This window comes from Castanea sativa, chromosome 9 (assembly GCF_040712315.1).
Source record: "Castanea sativa cultivar Marrone di Chiusa Pesio chromosome 9, ASM4071231v1".
Lineage (NCBI taxonomy): Eukaryota > Viridiplantae > Streptophyta > Magnoliopsida > Fagales > Fagaceae > Castanea > Castanea sativa.
In genome coordinates this window covers 20,281,541-20,298,044 of record NC_134021.1, presented here as the reverse complement: position 1 = coordinate 20,298,044, position 16,504 = coordinate 20,281,541, and the positions used below count along the sequence as shown (strand labels likewise).

General features: G+C 34.0%; 1 protein-coding gene across 1 annotated transcript; it reads right to left on the bottom strand.

The window, feature by feature from the left end:
• Positions 1 to 13,067: 13,067 nt before the first annotated feature.
• On the bottom strand, positions 13,068 to 16,274 carry LOC142608887 (wall-associated receptor kinase-like 20). Its single transcript, XM_075780545.1, has 3 exons — positions 15,497 to 16,274; positions 14,387 to 14,449; positions 13,068 to 14,140 (listed from the first exon to the last, which is right to left on the bottom strand). Exons 1-3 carry the CDS (start codon positions 16,272 to 16,274, stop codon positions 13,068 to 13,070), a joined length of 1,914 nt encoding a protein of 637 aa, XP_075636660.1.
• Between the last annotated feature and the right edge of the window lie 230 nt (positions 16,275 to 16,504).

Genomic DNA, 16,504 nt, shown 5'->3' with positions numbered 1-16,504 from the left:
ATAATGAAACCAACCAGTTTCATAGTAAAAAACCTAGGGGGAAACCTTCCTGAAAAGCAATTCACTATAGTAAAGAGAAGTTTCAGATCTAGTACAAAACTTTTGTCCCTAGATTCTACAATCCTTGTAGATGAACTCATAGTAGAAACCTTCTACCACTTTAGAACCTCTGAACTCTTCAATATATGAACGCCACCCTTTGATGCATGGATCCCAGTACGTGACTCACTCCTTTGCACGAATTCCAGTACGTGACTCACTCCTATGCACGAATCCCAATATGTGACTCACTCACCAACTTGAGAAAGAAGATGTTGGTTGCAAAGTTCTTCACTTCATCAATAATGAAGATCAAGAAGCACTTGGTTACAAAACCCTAAGGCGCAAAGACGCAGTAGCTTCTTTCTAAAGAGAATAAGGCTTCGGTCACCTTTTGCATATGTTCTCCTTTATTTCTCTTATGTGACGGCCTCTAAAATATGCCTTATATATGCTTAGAGTTGTGAGATTAGAAACCATATACAAATACAAAAGCCTAGCCCAAAAATTAGATCTGAAAATTCTGATTTCTGTAACCTCGATAGATAGCCTCGATAGATAGCATCTGTCGAGCCTCATTAAACCTCGATAGATAGCATCTGTCACGGCCTCTAAAATATGCCTTATATATGCTTAAAGTTGTGAGAAAAGAAACCATATACAAATACAAAAGCCTGGCCTAAAAATTAGATCTAAAAATTCTGATTTCCGTAACCTCGATAGATAGCCTCGATAGATAGCATCTGTCGAGCCTCATTAAACCTCGATAGATAGCATCTGTCAAGCAGCTGTAGAGCAGGTGTCCAGCAGGTGTCCAGCAGTTATCCGCAGGTGTCCAGCAAGTGTCCAGCAAGTGTCCAGCTTTAGTAAACACCTTTTTTCACTTGTTTCTTGGTCCAATCTTCATGGTTTTAATACTAGACTTGAACAACATGTTCTTTGAAGTATTAAACACATCCTAGATCTATCCAAATACAAGTAAAGTGCATTTTGTCAAAGGATTAGCTAACTACATAAAATATGTCCTTAACAATCTCCCCCTTTGACAATCTGTGACAAAACCACAACAAACAAATGAACATATGAGAGAAGTCATAAATCACTCTACTCATACTCACTTGTTGAATACAATAAAATCTACCCTAACACAAACTCTTGAAAAACTTTGCAAGAAGAAAGTTCATGGCATGGAAGACTTTGACAACTTGTATTTCTGAAACACTTTAAAAAAAACTCATCAAGGCATCTTAGTGTGAGACAGAAATAATAGATTGCATACAAATAAAGAACCATGTGTATAAAGAGAGAAAAGAAACAATACATGTAGAGATAGGTGAAGAAAACATACATCATCACACACACACACACACACACACACACACACACACACACACACACACACATATATATATATATATAAAAGATAAGCACAATGTATGTAAACATGGTCACAAGACCTAAGGTACAAGAACAAGAAGCAAAAAGTAGCTCCTACAACAACAAGGAGGTAAACACTCCCCCTAACAAGATGAAACACAATTCCCCCTTACAGAGGCATGTGTTTCTCCCCCTAACTTGTAGAATAGTAAAGAAAGAAACCACAAATTCTCCAATTTCTCCCCCTTTTTATCACGATTGACAGAGGGTACAAGAAACTAAAAAGCTTCACTCGAGAAACATAAAGATGATCAAGAATGATCAAGGGTTACAAAGAATCCATATAAATGCATGAATGTAATGAAACAAGATGCTATGGATGACAAGATAAAAGAAACATGCAAAACATGAAAAAAATGCATGCAGAGGATCTCGATGGATTGAGAGGTGTCGAGAAGCTATCGAGCATACCTCGATGGATTGAATAGCTATCGAGAATCTATCGAGGGGATAGAAACTTTCTCGATCGATCCACCTAGCTATCGAGAGGTGTCGAGATTGCGATAAGATGCACCAAAAGAACTCGACAGATAAGCCAGGTATCGAGAGGTGTCAAAAAGGTGTCGAGATGGCTTAAAAACAGTTTTTCAAAGAGGAGAAAAACTCTGATATGAATGCAATTAAACATGAAACACAGCCAAAGATCCAACCAATATTTTAACCTCTCAAAAAAAACTCTCAACAATAAAAATGTTAAGCATTTAGATCTCAAAACACACACACACATACACACACACACACACACACACACACACACACACACTAAACAAGTCTAACCAATTTTATTTTTCAAAAATAAGTCAAGACAGTTTAGTGAGTATACATCAACACATGTAAATCTTGTGATGGCCAAATCATATTATACCTGCACATGTATCAAAAGTAGCAAAGAATATTGCGTGTTGTGTGTGAAGAACATCGCAAAATTGCACAAGTGTCTTTATGTTATGACGATTTGAGAGATGAGAAAATCACTTTAACTCACGCACAATCATAACTGTTTGATGGGGACTATCACCTTTGAGGTACATCCTATAACTCCCACATCTCCTAGAAAACACGCTTGCAATCATATTTAAAGCATTTTTTTTATCTTTTTGCTTTTATTTTCTTTGCATATTTTCTTTTCATTAAGCATATCATGCATGGGTATATGAAAGAGAGAAAAGAGATACCTAGTTATGTTAAGCTTTTGACATTGTACTTTTGCTATGCTGAAGCATACAGATGTCATTGACATTGCACTTTTGCTAGGCCGAAGCATACAGATGTCATATTATGATTGGTGAGTAATAGTGGTGAGATGGTTATTTATGCCATTCTTTTAGGATTTTCTAGTTCAACTCGTCAAAAAGAGTGATACGAGTGTTAAGTTCAAGAAATCACTTAACCTTACTCATCACAAACAAAGAACTACAAAGCTCACTTGCTTAGTTGTGCATAGAGATGCTCATCTAAGCTACAAGAAATACAAAGTTTAGAAAACTCTATTTCAATGGCCATTTTAAGGTTCACAAGAACCAATGTACATAAACACACACTGTTTTTGTATTTTTCAATTTTTCTCAAATTTTTATTTTGAAAAAAAAAAAAAACAAAACTGAAAACAAACAAATAAAAACATATTAAACAAAGCAAAGAAATGCAAAGAAGAAAGATGCATATGCATGAAAGCAAGAAAAGAAAAAAATGCAGATGCATGAAAGCATGATTCCAAAAGCAGATAAGAAATCAAGCAAAGAAAGTCCTTCTGTAGATAGAAAGAATTAAAGCAGAGAACAAACAGAAAAGACAATTAAGTCTTAGGATCCTTCCTCACCCACATAGCATGAGTCTTTGGCCGTGAAGATGAAAAGACACGTGTCCTAGTATGACTACTAAAGGACATTGAGGAATTAGAATTCCCCTGAAATTGAGTTAAAAAACTCAAAACTTTTAATAACTCACCAAGAATAGGTACAGTGCCTTTAGACAAAGGATGAGACCTATTGGACACTTGTTTATGAGGAAACAACTTGAAACAATAGGCCGAGTGTGACCGGAAGCACCACAATGGTGACAAACATGAGTAGTTTTAGAGCTACTCGGCTTCTTAGAAGGAGGTCTAACCTTAGAGGTTGACAGAAACCTCAACTTCGGACAATTTGGCCTAATATGACCAACAATGTGACAATGATGACAAGTGGGGACAAATTCAGAATTTTTATTCAGCTTAGGAGGAGTTTTAGACATAGGTTTAGAAACTTCAGCGTTAACATCAGATTGTTTACCTTTGTCTATCCTAGCAATATTAGCCTTCAACTTTTCATTATTCCTTTTAAATGGGGGAATATAAAAATCTTTTTATTTTGAGTTAGGCTCAATAACAAGTTTGGTACTAGTTAATTTTTCAACTTCAGTTTTAAATTCAACTAGTTGCTCTTCCAAACTCTTAATTTTGTCCACCTAAGATGAAATTTGATTTTTAAAATGCTTATTCAAATTATTGGCTTCATTCAATTTTGCAATCAAATAATCTTTTTCAAGCTTGACCTTTTTAAATTTAGCTTTTAATTTTGTAGACCATTCAAGAGATTTCATACAAAAATTATAAAGCTTACAATAGGCATCTTGAATATCATCATTATCATCATTCAACACAAGATCATGCAAATCAAAACAATCAAGAGTTTCCATGACAACAGGGGTCAATGGATCACACATCAAAGATTAAAACTTAATCAAAGTGTGCCTGCTTTGATACCACTTGTTTGAAAATTTAAACCCCGGTTGATAGATTTAACAAGCTCTAAACCTAAGTTGTTAATTAGATTTATTATACATAAAACTTATTAAAACAAACTAACATCAATATCATGTCAAAGCTAAGTGCAGCGGAAAAATAATTAAGACAAGATATGATGACCCAGGAAAAACAATGAAACCAACCAGTTTCACAGTAAAAAACCTGGGGGGAAACCTTCCTGAAAAGAAATTCACTATAGTAAAGAGAAGTTTCAGATCTAGTACAAAACCTTTGTCCCTAAACTCTACAATCCCCGTAGATGAACTCACAGTAGAAACCTTCTACCGCTTCAGAATCTCTGAACTCTTCAATATATGAATGCCACCCTTTGATGCACGGATCCCAGTACGTGACTCACTCCTTTGCACGAATCCCAGTACGTGACTCACTCCTTTGCACGAATCCCAGTACGTGACTCACTCACCAACTTGAGAAAGAAGATGTTGGTAGCAAAATTCTTCACTTCATCAACAATGAAGATCAAGAAGCACTTGGTTACAAAACCCTAAGGTGCAAAGACGCAGTAGCTTCTTTCTAGAGAGAATAAGGGTTCGGTCACCTTTTGCATATGTTCTCCTTTTTTTCTCTTATGTGACGGCCTCTAAAATATGCCTTATATATGCCTAGGGTTGTGAGAAAAGAAACTCTATACAAATACAAAAGTCTGACCCAAAAATTAGATTTGAAAATTCTGATTTCCGTAACCTCGATAGATAGCCTCGATAGATAGCATCTGTCGAGAAGCTGTTGAGCAGCTGTCCACCAGGTGTCCAGCAGCTATCCGCAGGTGTCCAGCAAGTGTCCAGCTTTAGTAAACACCTTTTTTTCACTTGTTTCTTGGTCCAATCTTCATGGCTTTAATACTAGACTTGAAAAACATGTTCTTTGAAGTATTAAACACATCCTAGATCTACTCAAATACAAGTAAAGTGCGTTTTTTCAAAGGATTAGCCAACTACATAAAATATGTTCTTAACAAATAATTCACCATAGTGTATGTCTATGCCAATAAGGGAGAAGAAACAAAAGGTGAGAAGAAAGACATACCTCAACAGAAGATGTAGAAAGCTTTGCCACGCACTAGCCCAGAGAAGAATCACAGAAAGAAATCGAAGAGAATGCTCAGAGCAATAATTGGGAGCTTGAAAAGGTAGAAGGGAAAAATGAGGAGAGGAGAAGTTTAAAAAAACCAAAGCCCAAAAAAATGAAATTCAGCGGGAAACCCAAGGGTCATGCAACTGGAGTATTAACTCCACTAATCAGAATAAGCCATGTGGCCTCGATGCGTGTGGTGCCGCCACTATGCAATTAATGCTGAGCGAAATCCCAAGAGTCATATACAGTCCATAGACCTTTCAAATCCTGTGACCATCATTGACACGTCATGACGACCACAAAATCCGGGGATAGCTGATGGGATTGACGAACTCAACTTCTCTGGACGAAGTCATCCAAACCAATGAGGTAGCATTGACAGACGAACTAACTAGGTGCCACTAATGATATAAGCCACATTAGTGACGAAGGAAAAGAAGCCATTCAATGCGGTCAAAATAAATGCCCCGGACGGTTACAGGGACAGCTGTACAGTTCGTTGGAAGCTTTGCTCACATCATTGACCATGAGTTGTTATCTAAAGAAGCATTAAATCACCATAATAGTCACAACGGCTAGGAGCGACGAGAATGTATATATACAGCCCTCCCAGCAACAGCATGAGGTACGAAAAACACACCCAGAAATACTTATTGTTGCTCTATTATATTGCTTTATTTTTAAGACTTCCGTATATTGACTTTGGCATTGGAGACATGGTGGCAAGCACCACATCGGTGAACACTCTAAGGGAGCAACCTTACCATTTCCAAAACCACAGAGACGAGGGTTTGGCTTCATCTGGATGCATCCATTGTAACTGACGAATTTGCACTTCATCATATATATATATATATATATATGGTCAGCTTTCAATTTGTATACGTTAACTTCATTATTCTAAAGAAAAATCAGAATGAATTTTACTGATTTAGAACAAATATGGCAACTTGGCAAGTGAGGAATCAACTCCAAAAGAGGTACATACTAGCCAATCCATCCTTTGATCAAACAAATTTTTAAAATTTCCTACTCTATCCCTCAATCAAAAAATTGGTTATACATCTCTTAAATTTTTATTAGTTGCACATAACGGGAAGGCCAGCCACTAGAATGGAGGTAATGCTCTTTCATTCAATTTACTCTTTCCATGATTTTATATATTGGTAGATATTTATTTAATTTGGATTTAAAAAAAAAAAAAAAAAGAGTGCCAAATTGAAGAAGGATAGATAAGAATTTTAATATTTAAAGAGTTTTGGTTTTTCAATTCCCCTCATGTTGCTCCAATATGGTTAACTAACGCCCAAATTTATGTTAAACTCTCACTCTCTCACACTACCTCCTTAAGACCCTCTCTCACTTGTTGACGATGTCACCTTGTAGATAAGTTGTTCCTCATTCATTTTTTCTTTCCAATTTTTTTTTACTCAAATTAGATCACACTATCTTTTGAACAATGTTTTTCATATATTTGTTGGATTACTTGAGGATTTGTTTAATTTTTTGTAGGTGTATAATTTATTTACATGTAGTTAGGGTTTTAGAATAATTTGAAGATTTCTTTTCCTTTGTCTATCTTTGAGGTTTATGGGCATTATGATTTGGAAATTCAATCTTTCCATGTTTTGTGCAAACAATTTTTAAAGTTCAATTATTTATGAAAAAAAAAATTATTTGTTACTTTCTCAAAATATACAAATTGAAATTACATCCCAATGGTGTAAATTGTGGTTTATTCTTCTTTCTAGTTTTACAGATTCATTAACCATAAAATTCTACAAAATTAAAAAAGAATTTAAATCTTCTTTTCCTATGGGTGTTGGAAACTCAACCCACTTTATTAATATCAATATTAAAATAAAGTATAATATGTCTCTTATGTTTTTAACGGTGAGGCATTAGGGCCTTGGATTAAAACCATGGACTTGAATCTCATTCTACTTTGAGTTTGTTAAGTTATATAGTTATTAGATGTCTTTTTAATAAATTTTCTCATTGACTGTATTACATTTTTTGTGTTTTAGCTCTTTTGTCATTGTGAGAAACGAGAGTCTAAGAATATTTTTCTCAAAGGGATAACCCAATTGCTAATATCACACTCCCTAGATTGAGAGTTTTATATTTTGGGTTGCTTTTTTTTTTTTTTTTTTTTTGTTTATGTATATATTTATGTTTGTTAAGTTTTTATATAATAATTGTAATTAAAACAAATGGTTCCTTACATTCATAACTTTTAGGATTTCTTAAGTGGTAAATGAAAGTAAATGTGATATGTAGTAGATTAAGAACCTTCTTAAAATATAATAGCAACAAGTTTAGACTTTAGATATGAAAAATATTAATAAGTCATTGAGCACAAATATAATTCAACTATACATTAATTTGTCTTTACCTTAGGTTTTGAATATCTAGGTTATTTACAAATTTAAGCATTTTAGCAAATCCAAGCCTCTGAGAATCATATATCTTTAAGAATTATTGCTATTGGTTTGTGTTTTCTGCTTAATTCTATTGGAATACTAACCAATGGCTTAGATTCTCTAATATAATCTATATTTCAGCAAAATTAAGCACAAGAACAGGTCTGTGTTTTATGAGAATCATTGTATCGACATTGTTTGTATGTGATTAATTTAAGTTGAGTGAGAGTCATGTTCTAATATGGCTTTTATGTGAATTTCAAAATTAAATAAAGACCTGACAAGCTATTAAATAAAGTATTTCCTTAGAAAGAACAACATTTATAATGCTTGAAATTAAATAGCCTAAAACAAATATTAATAGTCCATATAAGTTGATCAAAGTTAATCTATATGAGTTCACTACAAAAAAAACGTTTTATAGCCGCGTTTTAAAAAACGTGGCTATAGCTTAGAAAAACGTGGCTATAGCCCGATTTGGCCTATAGTTGCGTTTTTTTAGGCCGCGTTTTCAACTGTGGCCTCAAATCCGTAACTATAGGGCTGAGGGGTCTATGGCCACATTTTTTTAAACGCGGCTATAGGACCGGCCCAATGGCCACGTTTTTATAAACGTGGCTATAGCACATACTCTAGCCACATTTTCTAAACGTGGCTATAAATCCTCAACCTATAGCCGCATTTAAAAAACGCGGCTATAGACCCTTATATTTTTTTTTTTTTTTAAAATTTGATTACCAAAAATTAATTTTCGGTAATCAAAATTTTTATAAAAAAAATTAAAATTAAAATTTTTAAAATTAATGCTTTCAAACTTTAAAATTTTAATTTTAATTAAATTAAGAAATTCAAAACCACAATACGTACCCAGCAAATTCAAATTCAGACAAAAACCCAGAAAATTTCAAAATTAATCAAACACAACATGCCCACAATACAAACACAACATGCTCTAAAATACAAGAAAACAGTGTAAGAACACAAACAGAACATCTCCTTCAACAAAAGTACAAGCTCAAAAATACAAAAATCCCTATAACAGAAACAGGTCCAAAAAGAGTCCATATGCTCAAACCCAAAATTAATCAAAGCACAATCAAACAAAAGAAAATAATTTTTGGCCATGGGTTAGAGAAAAATAAAGCAAACAGAGGTAATTTTTTGAGGCACTTTAGCTTCATTGATTTAAAATTTTCAAGTCTATACCAAAGAGAGACTTAACCTTCAAATCTACTACAAAGAGAGACAAAGTTAAAGGGAACAAAAATGAACAAAACTCAAAGAACAATGAACAAAACCTCATATTTTCACAAACCCATTCATACAGCATCAGTGGGAAAAAGGGATTAACAATGTGGGTCAGCACTTTTTGGATCTCCAGCAACATAGATCGATGACAACATGCACATATGAGAGAGAGATTGAGAGAGTTGTAAGATTTTGGAATGAGAGAGCTTTTTTTTGAATGACTGAGAGAACTGCCATTTTTTCTTTTGACGAGAGGGAGTGTCTGAGATTTCTTAATTTGAAATCTTCGGACTTTTTTTTTTTTTTTTTTGGGACAGCTTACTATATGCCATAGAATATTCTAGGAATATTCTATGGCATATTCTATTTTTTTTTTACGCTGAAGTCGGTCAGTCAACTTAGTATTTTTTTTTTTTTTTTTTTTTTTTTTTTTTTTTTTGTAACATTTTGGAATATGCCATAGAATATTCTATGGCATATTCCATTTTTGTTTACGCTGAAAGAAACCCATCTGGGTTTTTTTTCCTATAGCCACGTTTTTAAAAACGTGGCTATAGGTCCTCCTTTAAATAAATAAATATATTTGGCTAGACCTATAGCCATGTTTTTTTAAAACGTGGCTATAGGTCCTCCTTTAAATAAGTATATATATATATATATTTGGCTGGACCTATAGCCATGTTTTTAAAACGTGGCTATAGGTCCTCCTTTAAATATATATATATTTGGCTGGACCTATAGCCACGTTTTTAAAACGTGACTATAGGTCCTCCTTTAAAAATATATATATTTGCTGGACCTATAGCCACGTTTATAAAATGTGGCTATAGGTCCTCCTTTAAAAATATATATATATTTTGCTGGACCTATAGCCACGTTTTTAAAACGTGGCTATAGGTCCTCCTTAAAAAAAAAAAAATATATATATATATATATATATATATATATATATATATATATATATATATATGGCTAGACCTATAGCCACGTTTATGACCGTGGCTATAGATTTAACCTATAGCCGCGTTTTAAAAACGTGACTAAAACTACTTACAAACGTGGCTATAGACTTAACTCATAGCCGCGTTTTAAAAAAGCAGCTATAGGTTAAGTCTATAGCCGCATTTCTTAAAAACGTGGCTATAGGATAGCTATAGCCGCGGTTTTGCAAACGCAGCTAAAAAAAACGTGGCTATAGACCCGCGTTTTTTGTAGTGGTTGGAGTGTTCTCGCAGATTAACTGAAGAGTCATGACGGTTAAAATTCCCACATTGAAGTCAACTCACAAACGACTCAATAAAATTATTTAAAATCTCCAAGTCATAGAAAATATACATGAACCAAAGATGTATAGTACATTTCCTAATATGAGGGAGAATTTTCTTTCCGAGTATCAAAGGTCCAAGCCCCACCTGCAACTCCACACTAAGAAGCAAGTTCTATAACTAGTTTTGTTTTAATTCTGAGAAATCATCCTCCATTTATAGAACTGCACCTAGCAAATCCTCACTTACAATCCTCACGCTAAGAAGTAAGTTCTACAACCAGTTTTGTTTTAATTCTAAGAAATCATCCTCCTTATATAGAATTGCATCTAGAAAAATCCCTGTTACAAATTTTTTTTTACCATAATTAGCATGATCTAATATGCTAAACATTAAAAAATTATTTTTTGATACTAATAAAGTCTACGCGTTTTCAAAAAACAATTTATAATAATCGGCATTATCTAATATACATATATATATATATATATATATATGTATATGTATATGTATTTTTTTTAGAAGAAGATATATGTGTGTGTGTGTGTGTGTGTGTGTGTATAGAAGAATTTATATGTACATATTTATGAAGTTTTTATATAACAATTGTAATTAAAAGATATGATTCCTTACATTCATAACTCTTTAGGATTTCTTAAGTGGTAAATGAAAGTAAACGTGATATGTTAGAGTAGATTAAGAATCTTCTTAAAATATAACAAAAACAAATTTAGATATGAAAAAAGAAAGTCATTGAGTACAAATATAATTTAGGTATACATTAATTTTTCTTTACCTTAGGTTTTTTTTTTTTGGATACATTTACCTTAGGTTTTGAGTATGTGTTATATTTAAAAATTTAAGCATTCTAGCAAATCCAAGCCTTTGAGAATCATTGTATCTCTAAAAATTATTACTACTGGTTTTGTATTTTCTACTTAATTCTGCTGGAATACTGACTAGTAGCTTATAATATGTATTTCAGCAGAGTTAAGCACATGTATAGGTCTGCATTTTATGAGAATCATTGAATCTACATTATTTGTATGTGAATTTTTCAAGTTGGGTGAGAGTCATCTTTTAATATGGCTTTTATGTGAATTTCAAAATTAAATAAATTTAAAATACATTCACTAGGAGATTATTTAATCAATAGAGGTTAATGTTTAGTAAATTTAACAATAAATGAAGTACTAAAAGAAAAAAAAGGTGTAGACTTCAAAAAATTAATGATTTATCAAAGCAAGCATTCATATGTAGTATGTTGGTGGAATTAATAGAACATTAGTTCATATGGTAAGTTTCAATTCATAGTCAACCACAGTACTTGTTAGAATTAGAGCTAATTAAAAAAAAAAAAAAAGGTTGGTATATTAACCTATCAAAAAGAAAAAGTTAGATATCTTAATGAAATAAAACTAGTTTGTGTATGAGACTATTAAATAAAATATAATATAAACTTATAGCTTTTACTTCATGATGATTGCTCTTTAATTAGAAGAGTACACATATAAATAAAATATAATATAAACTTATAATGTCTACTTCATGATAATTACTCTTTAATTGGGAGTGTGCACAAATTGGCATAAAGTGTTGAAAGTTGAAACTTGACAACAACAAATGCATTAAGGCAATGACAACAAAGGCAATGTTAGGTTTAGTAAATGCAGCATATTGAAGAGAACCAACCAAACTACGAGATTGAGTAGGATCAAAGAGAGGTGAAGCAGTGGAAATGCATAAAGTAGAGGAGGAGGAGACGGGGGATGGAGCAAGGCTTTGAATTAGATATGTGAAATTTAGCCAAGAGTTTGAGAATGTATTTCCATTGATAAACAATAACCAAAGCGACTTGTAATCAACTTGAAGATCCAAAAAATAACGGAGGTGCCGTAAGACCTTGAGCTCAAAATATGTTGACAGTTGATAGATAAGGGCAGTAATAACAGATTGAACATTGCGTGTGATATATAACAATATCATCAACGGAGAGAAGGAGATAGACACACCTTGAATTGCCAAAACACAAAGAGGCTTGGATATAATTATCACCTATTTTTTCGTCTCACTATTTTTAAAAAAAAAAGCTAAATTATATATTTTTGTCTCAGATTTTAATAAATAAGTTATAGAAAACTACAAGATGCCAAATTCACTCTCTTTAACATTTTTTCGCAAGTTAAATATATTACACACAAATTGTTTTACACACTCCAAGAAACAACTGAAATCATGACTTTATCCCAAAAAGCAATTCGATTCGTAAAATAAATATTTCAATTGCTTTATAAGATGTGTATAAACTGTGTAAAATAACTTGGGCGTAATAAACATTACTATTTTTTAACACATTTTCACTGCACAAACATGTAATACCGTGCCCCACAGTTTATCTTTTTCTTTTTTTTACCTTCAAGGGTTGTCAACCCCATGGTCCAACTAATTCCCTTTTGTGTAAAAAATAATCCTCCTCAAATCATAAGCAATTCATCTTTTACTTAGGTTTGCTTCTGAATTTTTTCAAAATGCGGCATGTTATACTTCTCCAAGTAAAAGATTCAGATGAACCGGCTCGTCTGTCATTAGATCCCATATATTATCCTTGCATTTGTGTCAACGTGCTTACAAATTCTACAGTTTCTTATACATGCTTGCTTTTCTTAGAAACTTCAGATTGTCCTACTGACTACGAGACCATATTTATAAACAGGGAAAATGCTACAAAAATTCTTGCCACAACTCACAAGTTGTTAAAGAAGTACCAATATGCACCTAATAAGTAGCAGAAACCTCACTACAAACAATACTAATAATGTACTCAATCTCATCAGCAACTTCTTTCATTGACGGCCGGTTTTGCCTATGCTCAGCCAAGCACGCTACTGCTAGAGATCCCAGTGCCTTCATAGTCTCCAATTCTACCTTCCTAGCGCCTTCTTTAAGCATTGGATCGATTGCATACATGAGCTTCTCTTCTCTCAATATCTTCTTCATAAAAACAACCAAGTTCACATCTTCATCTTCTCTGTTGAAATCAATAGCTTTCTTTGAAGTCAACAGCTCCAGCAAAACAACTCCAAAGCTATATACATCACTCTTATCGGTCAGTTGGAAGTTTAGATAGTATTGGGGGTCAAGATAACCTAAAGTTCCTTGAGCACATGTTGTAATATGACTTGTTTCGTTCACATCCAGCCTTGACAGCCCAAAGTCTGAAACTTTAGCATTAGCCTTTTCATCTAGTAAAATGTTGCTTGATTTTATATCCCTGTGGTAAATCCGTGGTATAGCGGAAGTGTGGAGATATGCAAGCCCTTCAGCCATTTGGTGAGCAATGGTTAGCCGCGGGTACCAGGAGAGTGGCACTGGCTTGCTAGAATGAGTCCCATGGAGATGATCAAAAAGGGTTCCATTTGGAATGTACTCATAGATTAGAATAGGTTGATGAAGCTCAACACAACAGCCCAGAAGTCGGACTAGGCTTCGATGGTTAACCTGGCAAAGAATTCGTACTTCATTGAGAATTTGATCAATACCCTTTGTGTTTCCAGGCTTGGCACGCTTGACGGCTATGATGGTTCCATCGTCAAGAATGCCTTTGAAGACCTCGCCAAAACCACCAGAGCCAAGGAGTTTGTGCTTGGAGAAGTTGTTGGTTGCTCTTGTTATTTCTTTGCCAGTAAAGATCCTGGCTGATTTGCCACAACTGTTGTTGGTACTCAACATGTCTCTCTGCCCCTTGCTTAAACTTGATTGGGCTTTTCTCCTAATGCACTGTCGATGCTTGTACACTATAGCGGAAATTAAGACTCCGAATAGCATTGCACCTCCAGAAAACATTAAGCCTACAAAATATATAATGATCACAAAGTTGAGTCCTACCGTACAAGAAAATGCAGGAACTATAAAGTCTATATACATTTGCATTTTTCTTTTACTTTATAGCTTATTGTTTTATATTTTTAAAAAATTTTAATTTCTCTAAGTATAACTATATCTTAACGAACTTTCAATAAATAAACATTGTAAATTTTCAACAAAAAAAGTTGAATGCAAACAGAGAGAGAGGTTCTATGAGAATTTGTACATACCTTCAATGAGTGGAGTTAGGCTCTCTCTACCATGGCAACCTCTTCCATGTTGACATTTTACGTCTGCTAAAAGCAAGAGGGCAACATAATCAAAGATTCAAAAGACCACAAGCTTCTTTCTGGAAGTACTTGAAAAAACTGTCTTTGATTGTGCATCGCAGATTTCAAAAAAGATTTGGTTGCTACCAATTTGTATTGGCTTTTTTAGAGATCAATTATTCTAAGTGCAAAGTATTTGGGAGTAATGATATAGAGGACCTGTAATGTTTGATAATTTAGTCTTTCCAATTGTATTATGTTTGGGAAAAAGCACACATTTGGGGAGTGATGGCAATGGTTATGGTGTCAGTGGAAGACTAAAGTTCCTTTCTAAATTTTGTGAAAAAAGAAAAAAGAAAAAGAAAAGAAAGAGAATGAAATCGAGTGTGACTCTGCTCAAAATTACCCCAATTATATACCAATACTTGGTAATTAATTATTTTAATTTCTTAATAGTAAATGTTATATCTACAATATTTTTACAATAAATTTTATGTAACAGATTATTATTTATTGTTACTAGCAGATAAAGAAAGTAATTTCAATAATAAATCCAAATTAAAACTTATAATAATCTACCAACTAAAATTTGGTGTAAAAGTATTATAAAAATGTTGCAAACATGTCACTTCCCTTACTTAAATAGTAACCCCAATTCCTTTTCCCCAGAAACCTTTAACATGAACCTCAGTTGTGTTGCCAACATCGTACATCGTACTAAACAAGAATGCTAGGGAATCAATGGCTTCTACGACTCTAAGCACATGGCCAGGTTAGCATCGTACATCTCCAAATCACGTTTGTGCCAAACATTTACTCACAAATCTAGGTTTTTGCATGGCATTCTGTGGTTGGTAGCTGCAAGAAGCTAGAAAACTATAATATAATGCACGCATTACATGGTGAAAAATAATATAAGTGTCAGTTTATCAAAGAAGATCATTTATGGTCAAAGATCTCCGTTCCAAGATTAACAATTATACCACCAAAAATAATTACTACGGTAGTAATAATATATAAGAAATTAAGAAATTAAGAAATTAAGAAGCCAATGTAAACAGTGTAACTCACTTTTGCAAATTCCATTGATGGGGTCCCATTGAAACCCAGCCTTGCATAAGCACCGTCCAACACTCGCCGGATTAAACAAACATCCCGAATTTGCCAAATTTCTACAATCAACTTGCATTTTGCAGACTGGCTCATGTGGTAATGCCCACTCTATCTCCAATCCAGGCTGTGGCCATTCATTCACAGGCAAATAAGTATCCAAATTTACAAAACTTTCATAGGCTGAGCACCGTTCCTGACGAATTCTTATCCTATACTCGCTAAAAGACCCACCTGTCTTAAACCAACAGCATAGCCCCGGCGAGCTTCCACAGGCGGCTGCCACCGCTGCAGTACCTCTAATGTAGTTATGGCAAATGCTAGCCGATGAGCAATTCATTGAAAATTGAAGCATTTCAATGGAACAGTTCATAAGCATGACTGTGTTGCTGCTAGTGATGTTGAATGGGAGGTTATCGTCTAGCTGTATTCCATGGCTCCAAAGATCGGCTGCCATACACGTGTTCTTGGCTAAGCCGGGTGGTCGGAGAATTAGCATTTGGGTCTGAGGATTGATGGATGTAATCATGTATGATGATCCGTTGAGTGCATTGAACCAAAGTGTGCCTGCTTTGCACTGAACCTTATAGGATTGGTCACCACAGTTAGGTCCAGTGCTTAGTGGATATGGCACTAGAGTGTGACCACAGTCCTCGCAAAGCTTTGCTGCAATGACACACTCGGTGAAACATAGCAATGTTACTATTAGGACTATGAGAGAGAGCATATTGTACTCCATTAAAGGTTTAGTGGTTTTGAACTTTTGTGGTGGAAATGCTCTCTAATTGGCCAGGCTAACTCATTAACTGTTCCGTTTTAGGCAGTGTATTTTATTTCTTATAAAATAAAATTTCTGCTATGAAACTAAATTAGAAAAATATATTAGATTATAATTCAACTAGGGGATAGTCCATCTAATCTCGTACGGCACAAATGGGGTGTTGATGTTACCAATGCTTTAGGAGCAAA

Bases quoted from the DNA above. Each gene is read 5' to 3' on its own strand.
- LOC142608887 (XM_075780545.1), bottom strand. From the start codon at position 16,274: ATGGAGTACAATATGCTCTCTCTCATAGTCCTAATAGTAACATTGCTA. The intron at 14,450-15,496 runs GTGAGTTACACT...TGCTTTTAGCAG, and splicing joins CATCAATGGAATTTGCAAAA to ACGTAAAATGTCAACATGGA. The intron at 14,141-14,386 runs GTATGTACAAAT...TATATTTTGTAG, and splicing joins CCTAACTCCACTCATTGAAG to GCTTAATGTTTTCTGGAGGT.